Raw genomic sequence first — 21,619 nt, forward strand, 5'->3', positions numbered from 1 at the left:
GTGTCTCATTTCTTTCTTCACCCTTTGCCAATATCCATCCTCCAGTGGAAGAAATACTTGGTTGGATAAGCCAATGGTGCATTCATACTGGGGAGAATAGCACCAAGAGATGTCTGGAGGAGGTATTTGTTACCCTCCCTGACATCTGTTCCAACATACTACATCTCTACTGGATACACCTCTGATTTTATTGAGTAACCCATCATAGGAGACTTTGGATTTAGGCAAACCTTCATTATCTATCTACCTCATGCACAAGCCAAGATATTACTTGTTATATCATTGGTGGTCTTCAAAAATGAAGGGTAAATAACAACATATCTATCCATCTATCCACATCTATCTATCTGTCTACACATCTCTACCATTTTGGGGGATCATGAGTGCAGTAAGTTTGACTATATTAGAATTTTAAGTATTTGAAGGACTGTTGCTAGGAAAATGGATCAGAGTTATTATTTTGCTTTTAGGGGCAGCAAGCTGAATATAGCACCAGCCCTGAAGTCAGGAGGACCTGAGTTTAAATCTGGCTTCAGACACTTTACACTTCCTAGGCAAGTCACTTAACTCCAATTGCCTCAGCAAAAAAAAAAAAAAAAAAAAAAAAAAAGTTTGTATTTACTTATTTTTGCACATGTTTCGGGGAGGGGGGAGACAGGGACATCATTTCTATATTTGTATCTGTAGTAATTCTTAGTATAGTGCTGAACATAGATATTTAATAAAATAGTACAATTTTATATAGCACCAGACTGCAAAATACTTTACAAAACAGTTAGGTTTTAGTCAGCATGAGTACGAATCCAGCAAATCCAGTCACATTATTGAAATTTATACTAATTTCCATTGGACTGGAACCAATGACCATATTTTACATAATTATAATTTTGAAAAGTAAAATTTCAAATAGTTGCAATACATATAAAAGATTGCTAATTCACTTATTTGCCTTATTTTGTCCTTGTAACAAGCTTGTACCCTGTTTTGTAGCTTGTCCCATATGTCTTGGAATAGAAAATGTCATTTTATTGATATAGGGAACTCAAAAGTAAGGAAACTCCCTCAGGATGGTCTTTCCTGTTCTGGGCCTTCCTCTCTCAATAGCTAATATTCTGAAATATACTGTCTTGTTCATTTTGCCCATGCCCTTCCAGACTTTAAAGACCCTTCTAAGTTTTCATCTTTCCAGGATATTCCTACTCACCTCCACTTTTCTTTTTATGTATCTTCCTCTTTCCTGGATTTTTAGTTACTTAGGTTGTCACTTTATCTGGTTCTACAGCATATGGGCAAGGTGTTCTGGCACAATCCAGAGGGCCCATTCCCATTGGTCTTTCCCCTTCTCCATAGGACAAGAACCAACCAGATTACTCTTCTAGATTGTAGTACCTTTATGCTCACTTGTGGCTACTGCCATTCCCCTTTTGAAGGTAAAGTACCTAGAACAATATCTACTACAATAGAATGCTCTTCCAATAACCTTAACTTCCACATGTGCAGTACTTTGCAATTTATAAAACATTTTCCGGTAAATTTGTTAGCGCAGGTGGTATTCTTCCTCTTTGACTTTGTCAGCCAAGTGACTTAATTTGACAACCAGATAAGGGAATGTAATGTGGCGGAGAGTTCAGGAATAAGGAGATAATAGTCCTATTCTTCTCTAACCTGGTAGGAACCTACCTGGAATCTGGTTAATTAGGGATACTGTATTTAACAAAAGAGACATGATAAGTAAGAGAGCTTCAGAGATGGGCAGCCAGGATGGTGAAGGGCATGCCCTATGAGTTTGGGATGTTTTGTCTACAGAACAGAAGATTTAAGCAGGAAATAATGTGTCTTTGAGTATTTGAAAGTCTTGTCAAAAGGAAGAGGGATTACACTTCTTTTCCTTGATCTCAGGAGATATAATTAGGCAAAATGGATCAAAGTTGCAAAGATACAAATTTATACTTGATGTCAGGACATACTTCCTAACAGTTAGCACCATGCCCAAAGTGTAAAAGACAACTTTTGGAGGTGACAGCTTCCATTTCAATGAAGATATTTAAGCAAAACTGTCGGATCACGTATCAATATATTGTAGATTCTTTTCTAGGTGCATTGTGGTCTAGTTAACCACTGAAATCCCACCTGACCTTTAATATTGTCTCTGTCTCTTGACATTAGAAGTCTTTTACTATATCATTCTGTTTTCCTTGGTATTCCCAGGATTCTGCTAGCCTGGTGCCTCAGCACATTGGGTCAATGTCATAGGGGAATAATTTATAATGAATGAACAGTACTAGCTCAGAACTCACTATAAGTGTATAGGGAAAGTTTCATGAAGGAACTAAGACTTAGAATGAGTTTTCAAGGATGAATAGCATATGGATAAGCAGAAAAGGGGGGCAAGAAGCCATCTGAGGTAGGAAAGGAAAAAGAGTAACTTGAGGGAAGGGAAGGGTAGGAGTCATAGAATGGACCTCAAAGGCCATGGTTTCCAACTTTCTTATTTTATAGATGAGAAAACTGAACCTAGAAATAGAACGTGGCCTACAAGAAAGTGAAAATGAAAAAGAGGAATGGGATAGACAACAAGGAGATGAATTTGATTGGAAAGGATGATTTACATTGGGAAGAAAAACGGGAGAGGCATGGTGATGTCAAATAATGGGAAATATTTACAATAAGATAGATGATATATAGGAAGGTAATGGGAAAATGTAGATAGTTTTGATAGTTGGGGGATCATAGAATTGTTGAATCTAGAGCTGCAAATGGCTTTAAAGATCACCCAGTATAACCATCTCACTTTACAGAGGAGAAAAGTAGGGTTCTCAGAAGGTTAAGATAAATCACAATTTATAAGAGAGACAGACAGACATAAAAGAGACACAGAGAGAGTGAGAGAATTCAGTCTCTTCATTCCGAGTTTCAATCAACAATTATTTAATAAGCCTCACCTATGTGCCAGACGCTTTTTTAGATATTGGATTTCTGTTCTCATGGAGCTTACATTCTATCCATATCACAGGAAGATTTTTCTAACAGTGGCATGCAAGGTGCCCTGAGCTTAGAAAATAGTAAAAAAAGAAAGAAGGAAAAAATAAAAAAGGTTAGTCTTGGCAATAGGGATCCTTAAAAAAGAAGGAAGGAAGGAAAGAAAAAAGAATAAAAAAAGAGGGAGGAAGGAATGAATCTAAATGTTCTAACAGAGGAATAGGTAGCTTAATTGAAAAATTATAATACTAATGGCTTAATAATTGATTTAAATTTAGTTACGAGAAGCAAGGAAGCTATGTGGCACAATGGATTGAGTGCTAGACTTAAGAGTCAAGAAGATTTGAGTTCAAATTCTTCCTCTGACACTTATCTGTACGGCTCTGGGCAAATCACTTAATCATTCTCAGCCTGGTTCTTCATCTATAAAATGGGGGTCATAATAGGCTCTTCCTTGTAGTGTGTATTGATTAGGTGACTTTACTGATGTTCAATTTTTTAAAGAAATATTTAATTTTAAAAAGATGATTCCAAGATTTTTGATTCTGCAAGTTCACAAGGATAGAGTTGCCACTGACAGAAATGGAGATTCTAGGGGAAAAAAAATCTGGGTGGAAAGGAAGGAGGAAAAAGAGTTTAGTTGTAAACCTTATGAGGTAATAATGGGACATATAAGTAGAAATATTCTTAAGTGGGAAATATGAGATTGGAACTTTGGAAAGAGGTTGTAGCTTTGGGAGTGATAAGATTTGGGGGCAAGGGAAGCTTGATTTCTCTAAAGAAGGGATTCACAAAATGTGATCTGAGGACTTTGAAGTCTACAAAGTCAAAACATTTTTATATTAATACTGATGTAACTTTTAATTTCTAATATTGCAAATGCTCCTAAATATAACCCATATAAACAAAGTTCTTTGGAGTCCTCAATAATTTTAAAGAATATGAAGGGATCCTGAGTCCAAGAAATTTGCTCTAAAGGACTCAGTGTGAAGAGTGATAACCGAAGAGCCAAAATTAAAAAAAAAAGGTTAAGAATGGGAAAAACTTAACAAATGAATCAAAAGAAGTGAGGTCAGAGAGATAGGAGCTAATCCAAGGCAGTATAAAAGATTTTCCAGAAGTGGAGGAAATACTAAAAGAAGTGAACAGAACCAGGAGAGCATTGTGTACATAGTAACAGCAACATTATGCAATGATCAATATAGTAAATAGACTTAGCTCTTCTCAGCAATATAATGATCCAAGACAATTCTAAGGGTCTCATAATGAAAAATGTTATCCACATCCAGAGAAAGAATTGATGGAGTCTGTGAATCAAAATATACTATTTGTCACTTAATTTTTTTCTTGTGTTTTTTTTTTTGTGGTTTCTTTTTCTTTCACAATATGACTAGTATGGAAATGTTTTATGTGATTGCTTATATATAACACATCAAATTGCTTACTGTTTTAGGGAAGGGAAGGAGAGACAATTTAGAACTCAGATTTTTTTAAAGTGAATGTAAAAATATGTATAATAATACTATTAAAAGAATAAGGGAACAATACTATTAAAAGAATAAGGGAACAATTGGATGAAATTCTGGAAAGATTTTGTTGCTCATAATTAGATGTGGATCCTGTTTGAATTGTTAATCACTGCCATTGATTTTGAATGTATCCTAATGTATTAAAAAGTAACTTCTTGGGCAGGTTGGTATCACAGTCAATAAAGCACTGGCCCTGAAGTCAGGAGGACCTGACCTCAAATCCAGCCTCAAACACTTAACACTTCCTAGCTGTGTGACCCTGAGCAAGTCCCGTTAACTCCAACTGTTTCACCAAAAACAACAACAAAAAAACCCCCAAACCCCATTCCTCTCTCTAAAAAACTAACTTCTAACCATAAAAAAGCAGAAGCAAAGGAGAGAGACATTTTGTCAAATGTTGAAAAGAAGTCAGCAGAGGGAAAGACTCTGATTTTTATCAAGCACAGGGCATAGGAGAAATATGGTGATGGCGGTGGGGTATGATGGGTACATAAGGCTGAGTTGGGACCGATCTGACCCCCAAAGATAATGAGGTAACAAAGGTGAGAGGAAGCACATGTATAGAGAGCAACAAAAGAAGAAATGCTCAGAGATAGGGGAATAGCCTAGAAAAGGTTTTTGGTATCAGACAGAATTTATAATTACTATTGATGGTTTTTAATTTGTCATCAATATTATTACTTTACCTTCTCTCCATGACTTCCATGATCAAGACATAATAGCCTTCTTGCTATTCTTCACACAGGACACATCATCTTTGACCATTTTTCCCTGGGCTGTCCCCCTCTTCTTTCTCTTGCTCATGTCTATTTCCTGCTGCCTCTTCTTCAAGCCCCACTTTCAGAAAAAAAGCCTTTCCCCCAATTTTCCTTTACCTTAATGCCTTCCCTCTTGAGATGAACTGCAATTTATCTAGTACATAGCTTCTTTGTTTTATGCATGTTAGCTCTCAGACTTCTTGAGAGTGGGGACTGTCTTTGCCTTTCTTTTTATCCCTAGCCTGGCACATAGTAGGTGAGTAATAAATAAATACCATCCTTAAACTCATAAATATAGAGTATTGTAAAGTTTGCAGAATGTTTTATATGTACCAATATTATGTGATCTCTATAACAACCCTGTGAAGTAATAATACCAAATTCAGGTTATCATTATCTTCTTTAAACTGAGGAAGTAAGGCACAGAATGGCTTATGGGCTTACCCAGGATCTTATATTGATACACAAAGCGATCACTCACTGGTATCCCAGACCAGGCCCTAAAATTCTTTATTAGGAAGAAATGTTTATCTTATCCTTTTGTATCACAGAAATCTTGAACCAGGACTAGGGTAATGATAGTGCTGATGAATTACTAAGTACCCTAAAGAAAACAAATCAGCCCATCACATCTGACAGCATATGCTTCTTTCCCCACCAGTAGTCCATCAAGTCTTTCTAGAGGAGAGAGCTAGTTTCCACCATTAATCCCCTGGAGTAAAGATTGGCCACCAGTAACACTTAATTAGTAAATGTTTGTTGAAGTTGAAGCTGAAATAAAACTAGTCTGGAAGCAGGATGAAAACATCTTTTCCAATTCTAAAATTATATTTAACAATCTGGAGAGTTTCCAGTGAGCAATTCAGCAGTACTGAAACAAGCTAGATCTACAAAGATCTGGCAATCTTAGATCTTTAGACATAGCAGGTCATTCATAGTAAATGGACTTGGTGTCAGGAAACCCTGGGACCCAAAGCCCATTTATACTTCTCCTTATCAACTGTGTGTCTCCAAGCAAAATACTTCATCTCTCTGAGCCTCAATTGTCTTATCCTTAAAATGGGGATGATAACACCTGTACTACTTGCCTTCCAAGGTAGCAAAGGGCAAAATGAGTTGAAGTCTGTTGTGCATTTGACTTATTTTAAAGTGCCACACGATTGGGAGATAATATTGTTATTGTCATAATCCCAAGGTCATACCTTCCTGTTCACAATTCTTGTAACGTTCTTTGTGTCTTACATTCTTCCAGGAAGACAAGGGGATCAGGAAATGGTCCTCCAGCTCGGAGATTAGCCAGAGCTCAGTGCCGAGGAGCCAGGATTAAGGCCAGACTTCAGACCCTGTGGGCACAAGGAAGGCCATGTACCAAGAAGAATATTGGGTTTATTAGCTGCAATTTAGCTTGAGTCCAATATAATATATCTTATCCCAGGAGTTGTTTTGGGGGGTTTATTTCAAGAGCTAATGACATTTCCCCCCTTAGAAGTGGCCACAGTTTTCTCTAGGACCCATCTTCACTGAAGACTGATGTAAACTAAAAGTCATCTTCAGTCCTGGAGGAAAGCTGGAAAACAATAGCATTTATATATAGTGCAATTTAGGATTTGCAAAACACTTCACTTATTTTATTTGATTCTCTAGTAAACAGGACTTGAAGGAGAATGGGTATCATGTTCTCCTACAACTTTGCTCACTTTGAATTTGGGAAGCTTCCAATCTTATTTCCATGTGCAATCAACAACCTTGGGGACAACAATTTCCTGGTCCTTCCTTCCCTACCTCCTACTTTGTTCTGGGAGACTCTTACTTCTTGCCACATTGTGGTTTTTGTCCTGATAGATGACAACATGGGATGAGATGCTGGGTGTCTTAGAAAGAAAACTGGCCTCAGAGTCACATATCTCCTGGAATCCTGACTTGAATTCTTATCCAAGTCTCTTCCTGATCTGAGATTCTGGTAATTAAAGAACCTGAAGCATAGGGTAGATTTGCCCCACCCCCTTTAAATGCTTCCTGACCAGTCTGAAACTTTCACCTTTGTTATTGTCTTAAAAACTGTACCTTGTTCTGACTATATCCTTCACTTCTAGTCTATACAGAAAGTTTATAAGAATACAGTGCTAAGGGGCAACAGCAGCAAACTATGGCAAAGGGGAACCTGGAGGTCATATACAAACCTTTCCAAAGATCAAAGGAGCAGGATTTGCAAATTGTATCATAGATTAACCCAAATTTCCATCATGCTGCTATGTGTTGAATCAGCAGAAACCATCTCGCTTCGGCTCTCAGATTTCTAGTTCTGTGACATAAAGTTCAGACAAATCCCAGACCTCCACAACTCCAGACCAGCAGAACATCAAAAAGCTGCTGATTGCTTCAAGATGATGACTTCCACATTATAGCAATACCTTTGAAATGATTTAGATATATTAATGAACTAACCCCAAGGTGTCACAGATAGGAGTTGGTCTGTTTCACCCCCCAAAATCCTATAAAAAAGAAGATCTCAAACTTCTTCCCCTCCCACCCAACCATGAGCATTTGTCCATCTCCAGGGATTGTGCTGTGTGTTCCTAATTCCAATTCGTGCTTATGTAAGTGACTCAACCTTCTCCATCCTTTTCCTCATGTGGCCTGCCTCCTTTGACTATATCATTCTCTGATCCTGGCAACATCAGCCCTTTATATCCATCTCTCATTCCCTCTGTGGTAATTAATATGCGATTGTAACTTTATTACTATCTCTGCCAACCATCGTCTTTCTTAGCCAATATTCAAAGAATTGGGTCATCAGAAATTAATGATCAGAGTTCCAAAGGTAGAGCTAAGATGGCAGAGTGAAGCCTGGAAGCTGCTCAAGCTTTCCCAGTTTCCCACAAAAGCACATGAAACCAAGACTCTGAACAGAGTCTGATGGAATAAAACCACACTCCCGCTCAAGATAGATTGTAAAGGACTTCAGTGGTGTTTAGCCCAGATCAGATAAACTCTAGGAAAACCAGTGAGATGCTCTTAATCAAGCATATTAACAACTGAGACTCCTGGTTCTGGCTCAGTAGCAGAGCATACCAGTGGGGTAGCCTTCAGTCCCAGCACAGAAGGCAAATTGCCAGCCTAGGAAGCCAGGCTATTGCCTGGAGAGAGGAGGCAGGGCTTCCCCATGATGTGAACAAGACAACAAACACAAGGAGGCCCATGTACTCAAAGTCAAGGCTCAGAACTGCACAAGAAACATGGGACAGTACTCCTTTTACCGCAGGAGCAGAGCTCTACTTGTAATAGGCACAAAATGGGGGGGGGAGAGAAAAAAAGAAAATGAACAAGAAACAGAAAGAAACCTCTACCATAGAAAGCTACCATGATGATGAGAAAGACCAAAACGCCAACTCAGAAGAAGACAAAATGTCCATGGTGGAAATCTCAAAGAGTGATGTGAATTGGTCTCAAGCCCAAAGAATCATCTTGGAAGTGCTCATAAAAGATTTTACAAGTCAAATAAGAGGGGTAGAAGAAAAATTGGGAGAAGAAATGAAAGGTATGCAAGAGAGAGTCAATGCTTGGAAAAGGAAGGACAAAAATTGACTGAAGAAGGCAATTCCTTTCAAAATGCAATTGGCCAAATGCAAAAAAAAAAAAAAAGTATACTGGGGAAAAACACCTTGAAAAGTAGAATTAATCAAATGGGAAGGAGATTCAAAAGCTAACTGAAGAAAATCACACATTAAAAACTAGAACCGAGCAAATGGAAGCTAATGACTCTACGAATCATCAAGAATCAGTCAAACTAAAAAGAATGAAAAAAATTGGAGAAAATAATGTAAAATACCTCATTGGAAAAACAGCTGACCTGGAAAATAGATCCAAGAGAGACAAGTTAAAATTATTGGTCTACTTCAAGGCCATGACCAAAAAAAGAGTCTGGACTACATTCTTCAAGGGGATCATCAAGGAAAACAGCCCTGATATAATAGAATCAGAGAACAAAATAGTCATTGAAAATAATCCATTGGGAAAGAGAAACCCACAAGGAAAACATCAAGAAACATTGTTATAAGACCCCAGAACTATCATCTCAAGGAAAATAATACTGCAAGCCTCCAGCAAAAACAATTCTTGAATATTGAGTAGCAACAGTCAAAATTAGCCAGGATCTGGCAGCTTCTATAATAAAGGATCAGAGGGTCTGGAATATAATATTCCAAAGCTCAAAGAACCTGGGATTACAACCAAGAATCAACTATCCAGTGAAATTGAGCATCATTTTTTAGGAGGAGAGATGGATCTTCAATGAAGTGAGAAACTTACAATTTCTTTTGACAAAAGCAGAACTAAACAGAAAATGTATTCTTCAAACACAGGACTGAAACAGATTGAAATTGTTTCCATACCTATATGGGAAAATGATCTCTGTAACTCTTGAGAACTGTATCTGTTATTGGAATTCTTAGAGGGGACATACATGGACAAGAGGATATGGATATGAATGGACTCTGATGTGATGATATCAAAGAAAAAGACATTAAGAAGTGGAAAAAAGATTGTACTGGGAGAAGAGAAAGGCGATATAAAAATGGAATAAATTAGAACAAATGAAGAGGCACAAAAGACCTATTACAATAGAGGGAAAGAAGAGAGGAGATGAATATTGTCTGAAGCTTAATCTTATCATTTTGGGCTCAAAGGAGTAGCATGTTCACTCAGTTGGGTGTAGAAATTTATCTTACCCTATAAGGAAGTGGGAGGAAAAAGGGAGGATAAAAACACTAGGAGAAAGGGGTAAGAGAAGGTGGAGAGATGATAAAAGGGAGACAGGTTGAGGGTGGAGTGGGTTAGAAACAAAACACTACTAAGAAGAGGACAGGATGAAAAGAGAACAAATATATATATTTGTATATATAAACACATATACATAACATACATATATGTATGTTATGTATATGTGTGTACATATATATATATGTGTGTGTGTGTATATATGTATATACACACATACACACACACATAAGGAAGAAAAAATAGGATGGAGGGAAATATACAGCTGATAATCATTAACTGTGAATGTGAATGGAATGAACTCTCCCATAAAATACAAGTGAATAGCAGTGTGGATTAAAGAACAATCCTAGAATATGTTGTTTACAAGAAATCCATTTGAAACAGAGAGAGATGTACAGAATAAAAGCTGGAGTAGAATTTACTATGCTTCAGCCAAAACAAAAAATGCAAAGGTAGCAATTCTGATCTCAGATAAAACAAAAGTAAAAATAGATCTAATTAAAAGAGATAAGGAAGGAAACTGCATTTTGTTGAGGGTACCATAGATAATGAAGGTAGTGTTGACTTAAAATGTATATGCACCAAGTGGTACAGCATCCAAATTCTTAGAAAAGATAAAGAAATAGGAAGAAATAGATGACAAAACTTACTACTGGAGAGCCTCATTGTCTCCCTCTCAGAATTAGATAAATCTTAACCACACAATAAACTAGAAAGAAACTAGGGGTTAATAAAATCCTAGAAAAAATTGGATATGATAGATCTCTGGAGAAAATTGAATAGAAACAGAAAGAAATATACCTTTTTCTTGGCAGTACATAGCACCTACACAAAAACTGATTATGTATTAGGGCATAAAAACCTCACAAATGCAGAAAGGCAGAAATAGTAAATGTTTCTTTCTCAGACCATGATGCAATAAAAATTACATTCAATAAAGAGCTAGGGAAAGATAGACTAAAAATCATTGGAAATTAAATAAATCTAATTATAAAAATGAGTGGATCAGAAATTAAGTAATCTAATTATAAAAATGAGTCAGGACAGCTAGGTGGTACAGTGGATAGAGCACCAGCCTTGAAGTCAGGAGGACCTGAGTTCAAATCTGACCTCAGACACTTAACACTTCCTACCTGTGTGACTCTGGGCAAGTCAGTTAACCCCAATTGCCTCAGCAAAAAAAAAAAAAAAAAAAAAAAAAAAAAAAAAAAAAAATGAGTCTATCAAAGTACAAATCATAGAAACAATTTGATCCAAGAGAATGAATAATGAGTTAACATATCAATACCTATGGGATGGAGCTAAGACAGTTTTTAGGGGAAATTGTATATCTTTAAATTGTTATATGAATAAAATAAAGAGGATATCAATGAATTGAGCATGCAAGAAAAAAGCTAGAAAAAGAACAAATTAACCTCCCCAATTAAATGCCGAATTAGAAATTCTGAAACTCAAAGGAAAGATTAATAAAATGAAATTAAGAAAATTATTCAACTAATTAATAAAACTAAGCAATTAATAAAAAAATTGCTTTTATGAAAAAGCCCCCAACAAAATAGATTAAATTGGTTAATTTGATTAGTAAAAGGAAAAACAAATTACCAGCATCAAAAATGAAAAAGGTGAACTTAACCACCAATGAAGAAAAAATTAAAGCAATAATTATGAATTATTTTGCTAAACTTTATGCCAACAAATCTGATATTCTAATTGAAATGGATGAGTATTTGCAACTATATAAATTGCCCAGATTAACAGAAGAGGCAATAAATCACTTAAATGATCTCATTTTAGAAAAAAAAATTGAAAAAGCCAACAATGAACTTTCTAAGAAAAATCAGATGCATTTACAAATTAATTCTATCAAACTCATAAAGGACAATTAATTCCAATACTATGTAGACTGTTGGGAAAAATAGGTAGAGAAATTGTTCAGCCAAATTTCTTCTATGACACAAATATGGTACTTATATACCTAAACCAGGAAGAGCCAAAAAAGAGAAAGAAAATCCCTCTAATGAATATTGATGCAAAATTTTGAATTAAAATATTAGCAAGGAGATTACAACAATTTATCAGCAAGATAAATACACTTATGTCCAAGTGAGATTTATACTAGGAATAGAGGGCTGGTTCAATATCAGGAAAAATATTACCATAATAGACCATATCAATAATAAAACTAAGAGAAATCATAAAGTAATTAGCACCCATTCCTAATAAAAACACTAAAGAGCATAGGAATAAAGGGAATTTTGATAGGCAGCATCTATCAGCAAGCATTATAAGTAATGGGGAGAAGCCGGATGCATTCTCAATAAAATCAGGGACAAAACAAAGATGCTCATCACCATTATTCTTCGATATTATACTACAAATGTTGGTTTTTAGAAGTAAGAAAAAGAAATTAAAGGAATTAGATTAACCAATGAGGATATAACGCTATCACTCTTTGCAGATGACATGAATGGTATACTTAAAAGTTCTAGAGAGTCATACAAAAACTGACTTGAAACAATGAACTTTAGCAAAGTTGTAGCATATAAAATAAATTCACACAAATCATCAGCATTTCTATATATTATAACAGGGCTCACTAGCAAAAGATAGAAAGAGAAATTCCACTTAAAATAATTGTAGACAAAATAAAGTATTTGGGTATCTACTTGCCAAGATAACCCAGGAACTATATAAACATAATTACTTTTCATATAAAAAGTCAGATCTAAAAATTGGAAAAAATATTAATTGCTAATGGATAGGCTAAGATAATATAATAAAATGGCAATTCTATCTAAACTGATCTACTTGATCACAGTGCCACACCAATCAAACTGCCAAAAAAAATTTTATAGAGCTAGAAAAAAATAAGAAAATTCATTTGGAAGAACAAAAGATCAAAAACATCAAGGGAATTAATGAAAAAAAATTACAAAGGACAGTGGTCTAGCAGTAGCAGACCTAAAACACTATTATAAAGCAGCAGTCATCATAAACATATGGTAATGGCTAAGAAATAGAGTAGTAGATCAGTGGAGTAGATTAGATACACATGACATGGTAATCACTGACTATAGCAGACAAGTATTTGATAAACCCTCAAACTCCAGCTTTTGGGATGGGAATTTCCTATCACTAGCTCTGAATTCACAAAAATTGCTTGGGAGACTGGAAAATATGTAAAACTCAGCATAGACCTACATCTCATGTCCCATAACTAAAATAAGATCAAAAATGGGTACACAATTAGAGTGCAAATTAGGAGAACAAGGGATAATTTATCAGATCTTTGGAGAAGGGAGGAATTTATAGCCAAAGAACTAGAGAACATTATGAATGCAAAATGGGCAACTTGGATTACATTAAATTAAAAAAGGTTTTGCACAAACAAAACCAATACAAACAAGATTAAAGAGAAGCACAAAACTGGGGGGGGGAAATCTTTATAGCTAGTGTTTCTGATAAAGGCCTCATTTCTAAAATATATAAAGAACTGTCTAATTTATAAAGATACAAGTTATTACTCATTTGAGAAATGGTCAAAAGATATGAATAGACAATTTTCAGATGAAAAAATTATATTCATATGAAAAAATGCTCTAAATCACTTGATTAGAGAAATGCAAATCAAAACAATTCTGAGGTACACTTCACACCTCTCAGATTTGTTAAGATGACAGAAAAAGATAATGATGAATGTTGGAGGGGATGTGGGAAAACTGGAATACTAAATGCAATGTGGTGAAATTGTGAAATTATCCCACCATTTTGGAAAGCAATTTGGAACTATGTCCAAAGGACTAAATAACTCTGCATACTCTTTGATCCAGCTGTATCCCAAGGAAATCATAAAGGGAAAAGGACCCACATGTGCATGTTTGTAGCTGCTCTTTCTGTGTAGCAAAGAACTGGAAAACTATTGCCCATCATTTGGGGAATGGCTGAATAAGTTATACTTTATGAAAGTAATGCAATATTATTCTATAAAAAAATAATGAACAAGTGCTTGTTTTGGCAGCACTTATATTAAAATTGGAATGATACAGAGAAAATTAGCATGACCCTTGTGCAAAGATGACATGCAAATTCATGAAGCAATCCATAGTTTGAATTTTTTTTTTTTTTGCTGAGGCAATTGGAGTTAAGTGACTTGCCCAGGGTCACACAGCTAGGAAGTGTTAAGTGTCTGAGGTCAGATTTGAACTCAGGTCCTCCTGACTTCAGGGCTGATGCTCTATCTACTGCGCCACTTAGCTACCCCAAATTTTTCAAGTACTTGTGAGTAGGCTGAGCTAATATAATAAAAATGACAATACTACCTACATTAATCTACTTATTCAGTACCATACCAATCAAACTCCCAAGAAATTATTTTACAGAGCTAGACAAAATAAAGTTCATCTGGAACAACAAAAGGTCAAAAATTTCAAGGGAATTAATGAAAAATGCAAATGAAGGTAGCCTAGCTTTATCAAATATAAAACATTATAAAGCAGCAGTCATTAAAATAATTTGGTACTGGCTAAGAAAGAGAGTAGTATGATTAGTGGAATAGATTAGGTTCACATGACACAATAGTCAATGAGTATAGTAATCTAGTATTTGATAAATCCAAAGACCCCAGCTTCTGGGATAAGAACTCATTATTTGACAAAATTTGTTGGGAAAATTGGAAATTAATATGGCAAAAACTAGCCATTGACTGACCCACACCTAACACCCTGTAGTTGATATGGGTTGATAAGTTGAAGTTGATAAAGTTGAAATGGGTTCATGATTTAGACATAAAAAATATAAGCAAATCAGAAGAACAAAGGATCATCTACCTCTCAGATCTGTACAGAAGGAAGGAATTTGTGGCCAAAGAATTAGAGTACATTATGGAATGCAAAGTCAAAAAAATTTTTGTAAGTTTATAAAGTTTTTGTACTAACAAAATCAATGCAGACAAAATTAGAAGGAAAGTAATAAAGTGGGAAAAATTTTTGCATCCAAGGATTCTGATAAAGGGTTCATTTCTAAAATTATATATAATGAATTCAATTTGATAAGAATTCAAGCCATTCTCCAATTGATAAATGGTCAAAGGACATGAACAAGAAGAAATTAAAACCATTTATAGTCATATGAAAACATGCTCTAAGTCATTATTGATTAGAGAAATGCCGATTAAGACAACTCTTGAGATACCACTGCACCTCTCAGATTGTTTAAGAAGAAAGGAAAAGGTAATGATGAATATTGGAAGGGATGTGGAATACTAATACATTGTTGTTGGAATTGTAGAACGGATTCAATCATTCTGAAGAACAATTTAGAACTATACCCAAAGGGCTATCAAACTGTGTATATCCTTTGAATCCAGCAGGGCCTCTACCAGGCTTGTATCCCAAAGAGATCATAAAGGAGGGAAAAGGACCTTTGCAAAAATGTTAGTAGCAACCCTTTTTGTAGTGGCAAGAAACTAGAAGTTGAGTGGATCAGTTGAATGACTAAGTTATGGTATATGTATGAATGTTATGGAATATTATTGTTCTATAAGAAAAGAACAGCAGGATGTCAGAGAGGCCTGGAGAGACTTATATGACCTAATGCTGAATGAAATGAGCAGAACCAGGAGAACATTGTATACAACAACAACAAGATTATATGATGATCAATTCTGACAGACTAGGCTCTTTTCAACGACGAGATGATTCAAGTCAGTTCCAATGGTCTTGTGATGGAGAGAGCCATCTGCATCCAGAGCGAGGACTGTGGGAACTGAATGTGGATTACAACATAGCATTTTCATCTTTTTGTTTGCTTGCTTTTTGTTTTCTTATTTTTTATCTGATTTTTCTTGTGCACCATGATAATTGTGGAAATATGTATAGAAGAATTGCACATGTTTAACATATTGGATTGTTTGCCGTCTGGAGGAGGGAGGGAAAGGAAAGGAAAGGAAAATTTGGGACACAAGGTTTTGCAGGGGTGAATGCTGAAAATTGTCTATGCATATGTTTTGAAAATAAACAGCTTCAATAAAAAAAAATGATGAGCAAGCTGATTTTAGAAAGATTTCCCCGAATGATACTAAATGAAACAAGCAGAAACAGGAATACTTTGTAAACAATAACAGCAAGAATGTGAGATAATCAACTATATAAACATTTGGTTCTTCTCAGTTGTTCAGATTCAAGGAAATCCCAATAAACTTTGGATGGAAAATGCTATCTGCATCCAGGGAGAATTGTGGATACTGAATGTAAATCAACACATGTTATGTTCACTTTTTTTTTTTCTCTCATGGTTTTTCCCTTTTATTCTTATTTTTCTCTCCCTCCATGATTCATAAGGAAATGTTTTAAAAAATAAACATATATATATAACCCAGAATTTTTCTTAAAGACATTGGAAACTAAAAATATAATTAATGATCATTCAGCTATTTTAACCAAACCCTGGTTTGTCTCCAAAATCTTAATTTAAATTAAATTTAAAACCTGTGGTGGAATAAGTACAGTGTCCCTTGGCATCATTTGACCTTTGGTGAAGACTTCAGGTCCTTGAGTTGTCCTCCATGCCAATCTCGTGTGCTCTGAAGAATCTTCACCTGGGATATGGTTGGAAGAATGCTGGGTTTGGGGTCAGAAACAGAAGTTTGAATCTGAACTCTGCCACTTATGTCATTGCTTTGGATATGTCAGTCAATCTCCCTGAACTTCAGTTCCTTTATCAGTAGAATGGAGGGTTAGACTTAACATCTACTTAAGGTCCCTTTGAGCCCTAAATCTGTGCTCCCATGACCCCTTTCTATTCCTGTGCAATAGCAGAGAAATGAATATTTCCTTCAAAGTCCCGTGGTTGGTTTACGGTCAAGACCTTAGACTGTCCCAGTGTAAAGGGAACAAATATCAAAAGACTAAAATCCATCAAACCCCAGAGCTCACTGGGAAGAAAGAAAAAATTCCTGAATGGGATTAGGGGTGGTGCTGGAGAAGATTGGAGGACTATTGTGTTTTCCAAAGTTAAATTGTCTTTTGAAATTTAACAAGGATGTGTGTGTGTTTGTTTGGGGGAGAATTAGGATGGGTGTTCTGCTAAAATTGATGTTACTGTTTCTTGTATTGCTTAGATTGGTGATTGTGCCTGACAAAATAGGCATCTAATAAATGCTGCTTGAGTTAATTTTATTCCTCTGAGCAATTTTTGGGAGGAAAAAGCAAAATTCATTTGCAAGATAATATATAATTTAATTGTGCAGCTATTTAAAATGATATAAAATGTAGAATACAAATATTGGTCAATTTGAACTATTTTAAAAAACTATAACTTTTAGAAATTTAAAAGTGCTTAGAAATGATCAGATCCAAGCATTCGCAGTTTTATTTTACAGATGAAGAAACTGAAACCAGCATAGATCATACCACTTACAATGATGTTTATGTAATTTTTGTTGTAGGTAAAATGGAATGTGTCTATCATATTTCAATATTACAATTTGTCTCTGAAGCAGGCATGCAGGCATAATACCTAGGCAGCCCATGATGGCTGCAGTCTGAAATGCAAGCCTCTGCATTCATCCATCTACCCATCCACCCATCCATCTATCCATCCATCCACTCATCCATCCATCCATCCATACACCCATCTATCTATCTTCCATCCAGAGACATTAAAGAATAGAGTGAAAGGTTGCCTGAGCAAAATCCTGTTGGCCTCACGGCTTAGGCAAGGCAGCTTTTAAGACCAGCTCCTGTAAACTTAAAATTGACCTTACTAATTGATAGAAAATCAGGAGCACATAGACTCTGTAGTTTGGGAGGATGCCTTTGGCCTACTGTCCGTAGGGAATGAAGTTTGAATAATGATTTCCCAGTAGTAGTGAGGAATTTGTGTTCAAGGCAGAGATGAGTCTTTTATTAGCCAACACTGGAGAGGTCAACTAGTTCAATCCCTTTATTTAAAAAAAAATTATTCTGAACATGAACACCAAAAAAAGCATTTCCATATACATAGAACACAAAAGAGGCTTCTACATGAAACTCTGAATTTCCATTTCATACTGCTTGCTTTAAGCATATACATATATATAAAAAAACATATTTATGTATATATATATGCTATATAAAACTCTACTCCATTTCTTTTTATTTTATAGAAAAATTGAGTGCCCAATAGTTTTTCTTTTAATTATGACCTTTAGTGAAGTTGTCACAAAAGGTGAATTTATGGCCATAGAATAGTTTTCTACTTATTAATTAAATTATATATATATATAATTAAAATACATTTTACTTAATTATCCACAAACAAGCCATAAAGCTTGGGTCTCAAGTCTTATATGAAAATACACCTAAGGTGACAGAAGGAAAAGTAAACTTTCTTAGATATAAAACACACATCCTTGCCAGAGAGCCCTAATGCAGGGGCAAATCAGGATTCTCTGGTAAAATGAGAAAGCATGAGAAATCGTTCATCAGCTACAATCTTGTGCACCAATACACATTAAAATTTCATTTTAGCTCATGAAAGGGTTTGTGTCCGTGGATGGCCAATGTTACAAAAACAGACTGTCAATGTCCTTTTTCTTTCTGGTTCTTCTGGACCAAGGGGAAATGCAAACTAGTTGTAGAACCTAAGAAAATGCTTCTCAAGTCTGTGTTTTATTATTACTTTTGTGTGTGTTTATTCAGATTATTTCCTTTGAGTTGGTGGTGCAATGGATAGAACATTGGGCCCAAAGAGGAAGATCTGAGTTCAAATTCAGCCTCAGATACTTACTAGCTGTGAAATCCTGGTCACACAAGTTATTTTACTTTGCCTCAATTTTCTCCTGGGTAAAATGGTGATAATAGTAGCACAAACCTCCCAGGATTATTGTGAGAATCAAGTGAGATAATAATTATAAAGCCAATCAAGTGAGATAATTGTAAAGAAAATTAAGATAACAATTGTACAGCTCTTAGCACAATGCCTGGCTACAGAAATGTCTTTGTTATTACTTTGTGTGTATGTGTGTTCTAATTCTAATTTCTTTAGTAGGTGATATTGTAATTATGAGTCTGCTTGATTCTCAGATCTACCTTTTCTGCTATGATCTCACAACTCCAACTGCCTTTCTATGCCTTAACTGGATGTCCAGTAGACATCAACTCAACGTCTAAAGCGTTCTTTTCCCCCTAAATCTTCCCCTCTCCTACCTTCCCTATGACTGTAGATGCAACATCAGCCTCCCAATCCCTCACACTCACAGCCTGTAAGTAAGCCCAGATAACTATCTCTCACCCGCCACATCCAATCTGCTGTTACAGTGTTTCAATTTGAGACATCTCTCTAATATGCCCCCTTCTTTCCTTGGATACTGTCACCATCTTGGTATGGGGCCCTCATCATCTCTAACTTAAATTATTGTAGTAGCTGATAGTATGTATATCTGTCTGCCTATATCAGAACATTATAGTAAATCTGTCTGCCTCAAGGGTCTCCCTATTCCATTCTCCATTCAACCACTAAAGTGATCTTCCTAAAGTGCAAGTCGCCTGCTCATGTCAGCCTCTACCCAATAAACTTTTGGAGCTTCATTTGCCATTAGGAGTAAATACAAAATCTTTTCCCTGATATTCAAAGCCCTTCATAACCCAGCCCCCTCCTACCTTCCCAGTCTTCTCAAATTTTATTCCCCAATGTAATCTTTAATCCAGTGACTCTAGCCTCCAGGCTGTTCCATGAACAAGACCCTCCATTTCACTCAGCTGTGGGTGTTCTTTCTGCCTGCTCCCATAAATGGAATGCTCTGTAAGTACTGATCTCCCTGGCTTCCTTTAAGTCCCAAGGAAAATCCCACCTTCTACAGGAAGTCTTCCCCAACCCCTCCTAATCCCCAGTTGTAATTGATTTTGTACATGGCTTGCTTTGTATATATTTGTTTGCATGTCTTGTCCCCCATTAGACTTTGAGGTCAGGGACTGTTTCCTCTTTTTATAGCTCTAGTACTTAGCGTAGTTCTTGACACATAGTGTTTAATATTTATTAATAGAGAGCCACTGGAATTTGTTGAGTAGGGGAGTGACCTGGCCAGATCTAAGCTTTTTCCAAAATCTGTTTTGGCAGCTGGAGGATGGACTGGGTGAGGAGATCCTCACGGTGTTGCCCTGTAAGTGCCAGTCCAACCAGTCTATTGTCCATTCCTTGAGAGAGGCATTTATTCCATTTCTTGCCATCATGCCTTTATCCAAGCTGCCCTCCCCCACCCCACTGCAACCCAGTCACCAGTTTGCTTGTACATATTTGTCTGCATGTTGTCTCCTGTTAGATTGTAAGCTCCTTGAGGGCAGACATTATTCCTTCTTTTTGTTTTTCCAGCACTTAGCACAGTGCCCGACTTAGAGTAGGCACTTAATAAATGTTTACTGATTGTCTAAGTTCAAATCTAGTCTTAGATATTTTCCAGCTGTAAGTCATTTAAGTCAGGCTTCCTTAGTTTCCTCAAAAATAAAAATGGGAGTAATAGCACTTGCCTCTAAGGGCTGTTGTCAGGATCACATGACATAATATTTGTAAAGTGTTTATCAAAGTGCCGGACACATAGTAGGTGACTTATAAATTGTCGTTCCTTTCCTCCTCTCAGCATGCCATAAACAGTATGCATAATATATAATTTGTATTTTACAGAGGCAGCTAGGTAGTGTGGTCCTAATCTCAGAAAGCCCTAAGTTCAAATCCAGCCTCAGATACTTTAATAGCTCTATGTCTTTGGGCAAGCCACAACTTGTTTGCCTCAGTTTCCTCATCTGTTAAATAGGGATACTGCCTCACTTCCAGGGTTATTGTGAGGATCCAATAAGATACTCGTCAAGCTCTTAGCACAGTGAATGGCAGATGGTAGGTGCTATGTAAATACTTGCTATTTATTATTATTCATAGCAGAAATGAGACTATCAGAAACCAAAATTAGTCTATGGCCTAAGTGAAAGTGACTGGTCTAAAGCATTAGTGATCAACTAAGCTATAAACCTCCCACCTTGTATTTCACAGCATCACACAATGCCCCGTGGTAGGGCCAAAGACAACCAGAGACCTTCAAAGCTCCTCTTGTGGATGTGGCCCACAGGTGTGGAGCTCTCCACTGAGGGAGCCCTGTCTGAGCACTGCTCACCTAAGGGTGCCTTTAGAGCCTCCAGCCCGGTGCTCTCATCTTAGAGATAAGGAGGAGAGAGGGTAAGCCCCAGAGGCAGCCGCAGCCATGGGACTTGGACAACTTCCCCAGAATCTTTGACTCCAAAGGCGGAGTTTAACATTCCCTCCCTCCCTCCACATCCTACATCTGCCTCTTTGGGGTGCCGTCTTTTGCTAATTCTACCCCTTGAGGCTACATAGAACATGCTTGATTACACCTTAGCACTGGAGCCTTCAAGTACTTGAAAACAGTTATCATGACCTTCACACCCAAACCTTCTCTTCCAGGCTACACAAACCCAGTTCACCCAGCTGCTGGGAGGTTCTTCAATCCCCTGGCTGCCCTTCTCTGGCCACCCCCAGCTTATGCTTGATGTGTCCAGTCTTGCACTTTGCAGCGTGCTTTAATGTACA

General features: G+C 36.5%; 1 protein-coding gene and 1 non-coding gene across 4 annotated transcripts in view; both read left to right on the forward strand.

The window, feature by feature from the left end:
• The window catches only part of C6H4orf51 (chromosome 6 C4orf51 homolog), a 72,898-nt gene that overhangs the window by 50,056 nt on the left and 1,223 nt on the right, over positions 1 to 21,619 (forward strand). For 2 of the 3 annotated variants that reach the window (XM_074274628.1, XM_074274627.1), the window contains one exon: positions 6,519 to 6,703. The exons of the other annotated variant lie outside the window; for it this stretch is intronic. In XM_074274628.1, coding sequence (XP_074130729.1) covers positions 6,519 to 6,593 — 75 coding nt within the window. In that variant the 3' untranslated portion in view covers positions 6,594 to 6,703. Of the gene's footprint in view, positions 1 to 6,518; positions 6,704 to 21,619 lie in introns of those variants that run through there. 3 annotated transcript variants of the gene reach the window in all.
• LOC141548131 (U6 spliceosomal RNA) lies at positions 14,048 to 14,154 on the forward strand. The gene has a single exon (XR_012483820.1). It is a non-coding gene; the product is annotated as a U6 spliceosomal RNA (small nuclear RNA).

The sequence above is a fragment of the Sminthopsis crassicaudata genome, chromosome 6, assembly GCF_048593235.1.
Source record: "Sminthopsis crassicaudata isolate SCR6 chromosome 6, ASM4859323v1, whole genome shotgun sequence".
NCBI lineage: Eukaryota > Metazoa > Chordata > Mammalia > Dasyuromorphia > Dasyuridae > Sminthopsis > Sminthopsis crassicaudata.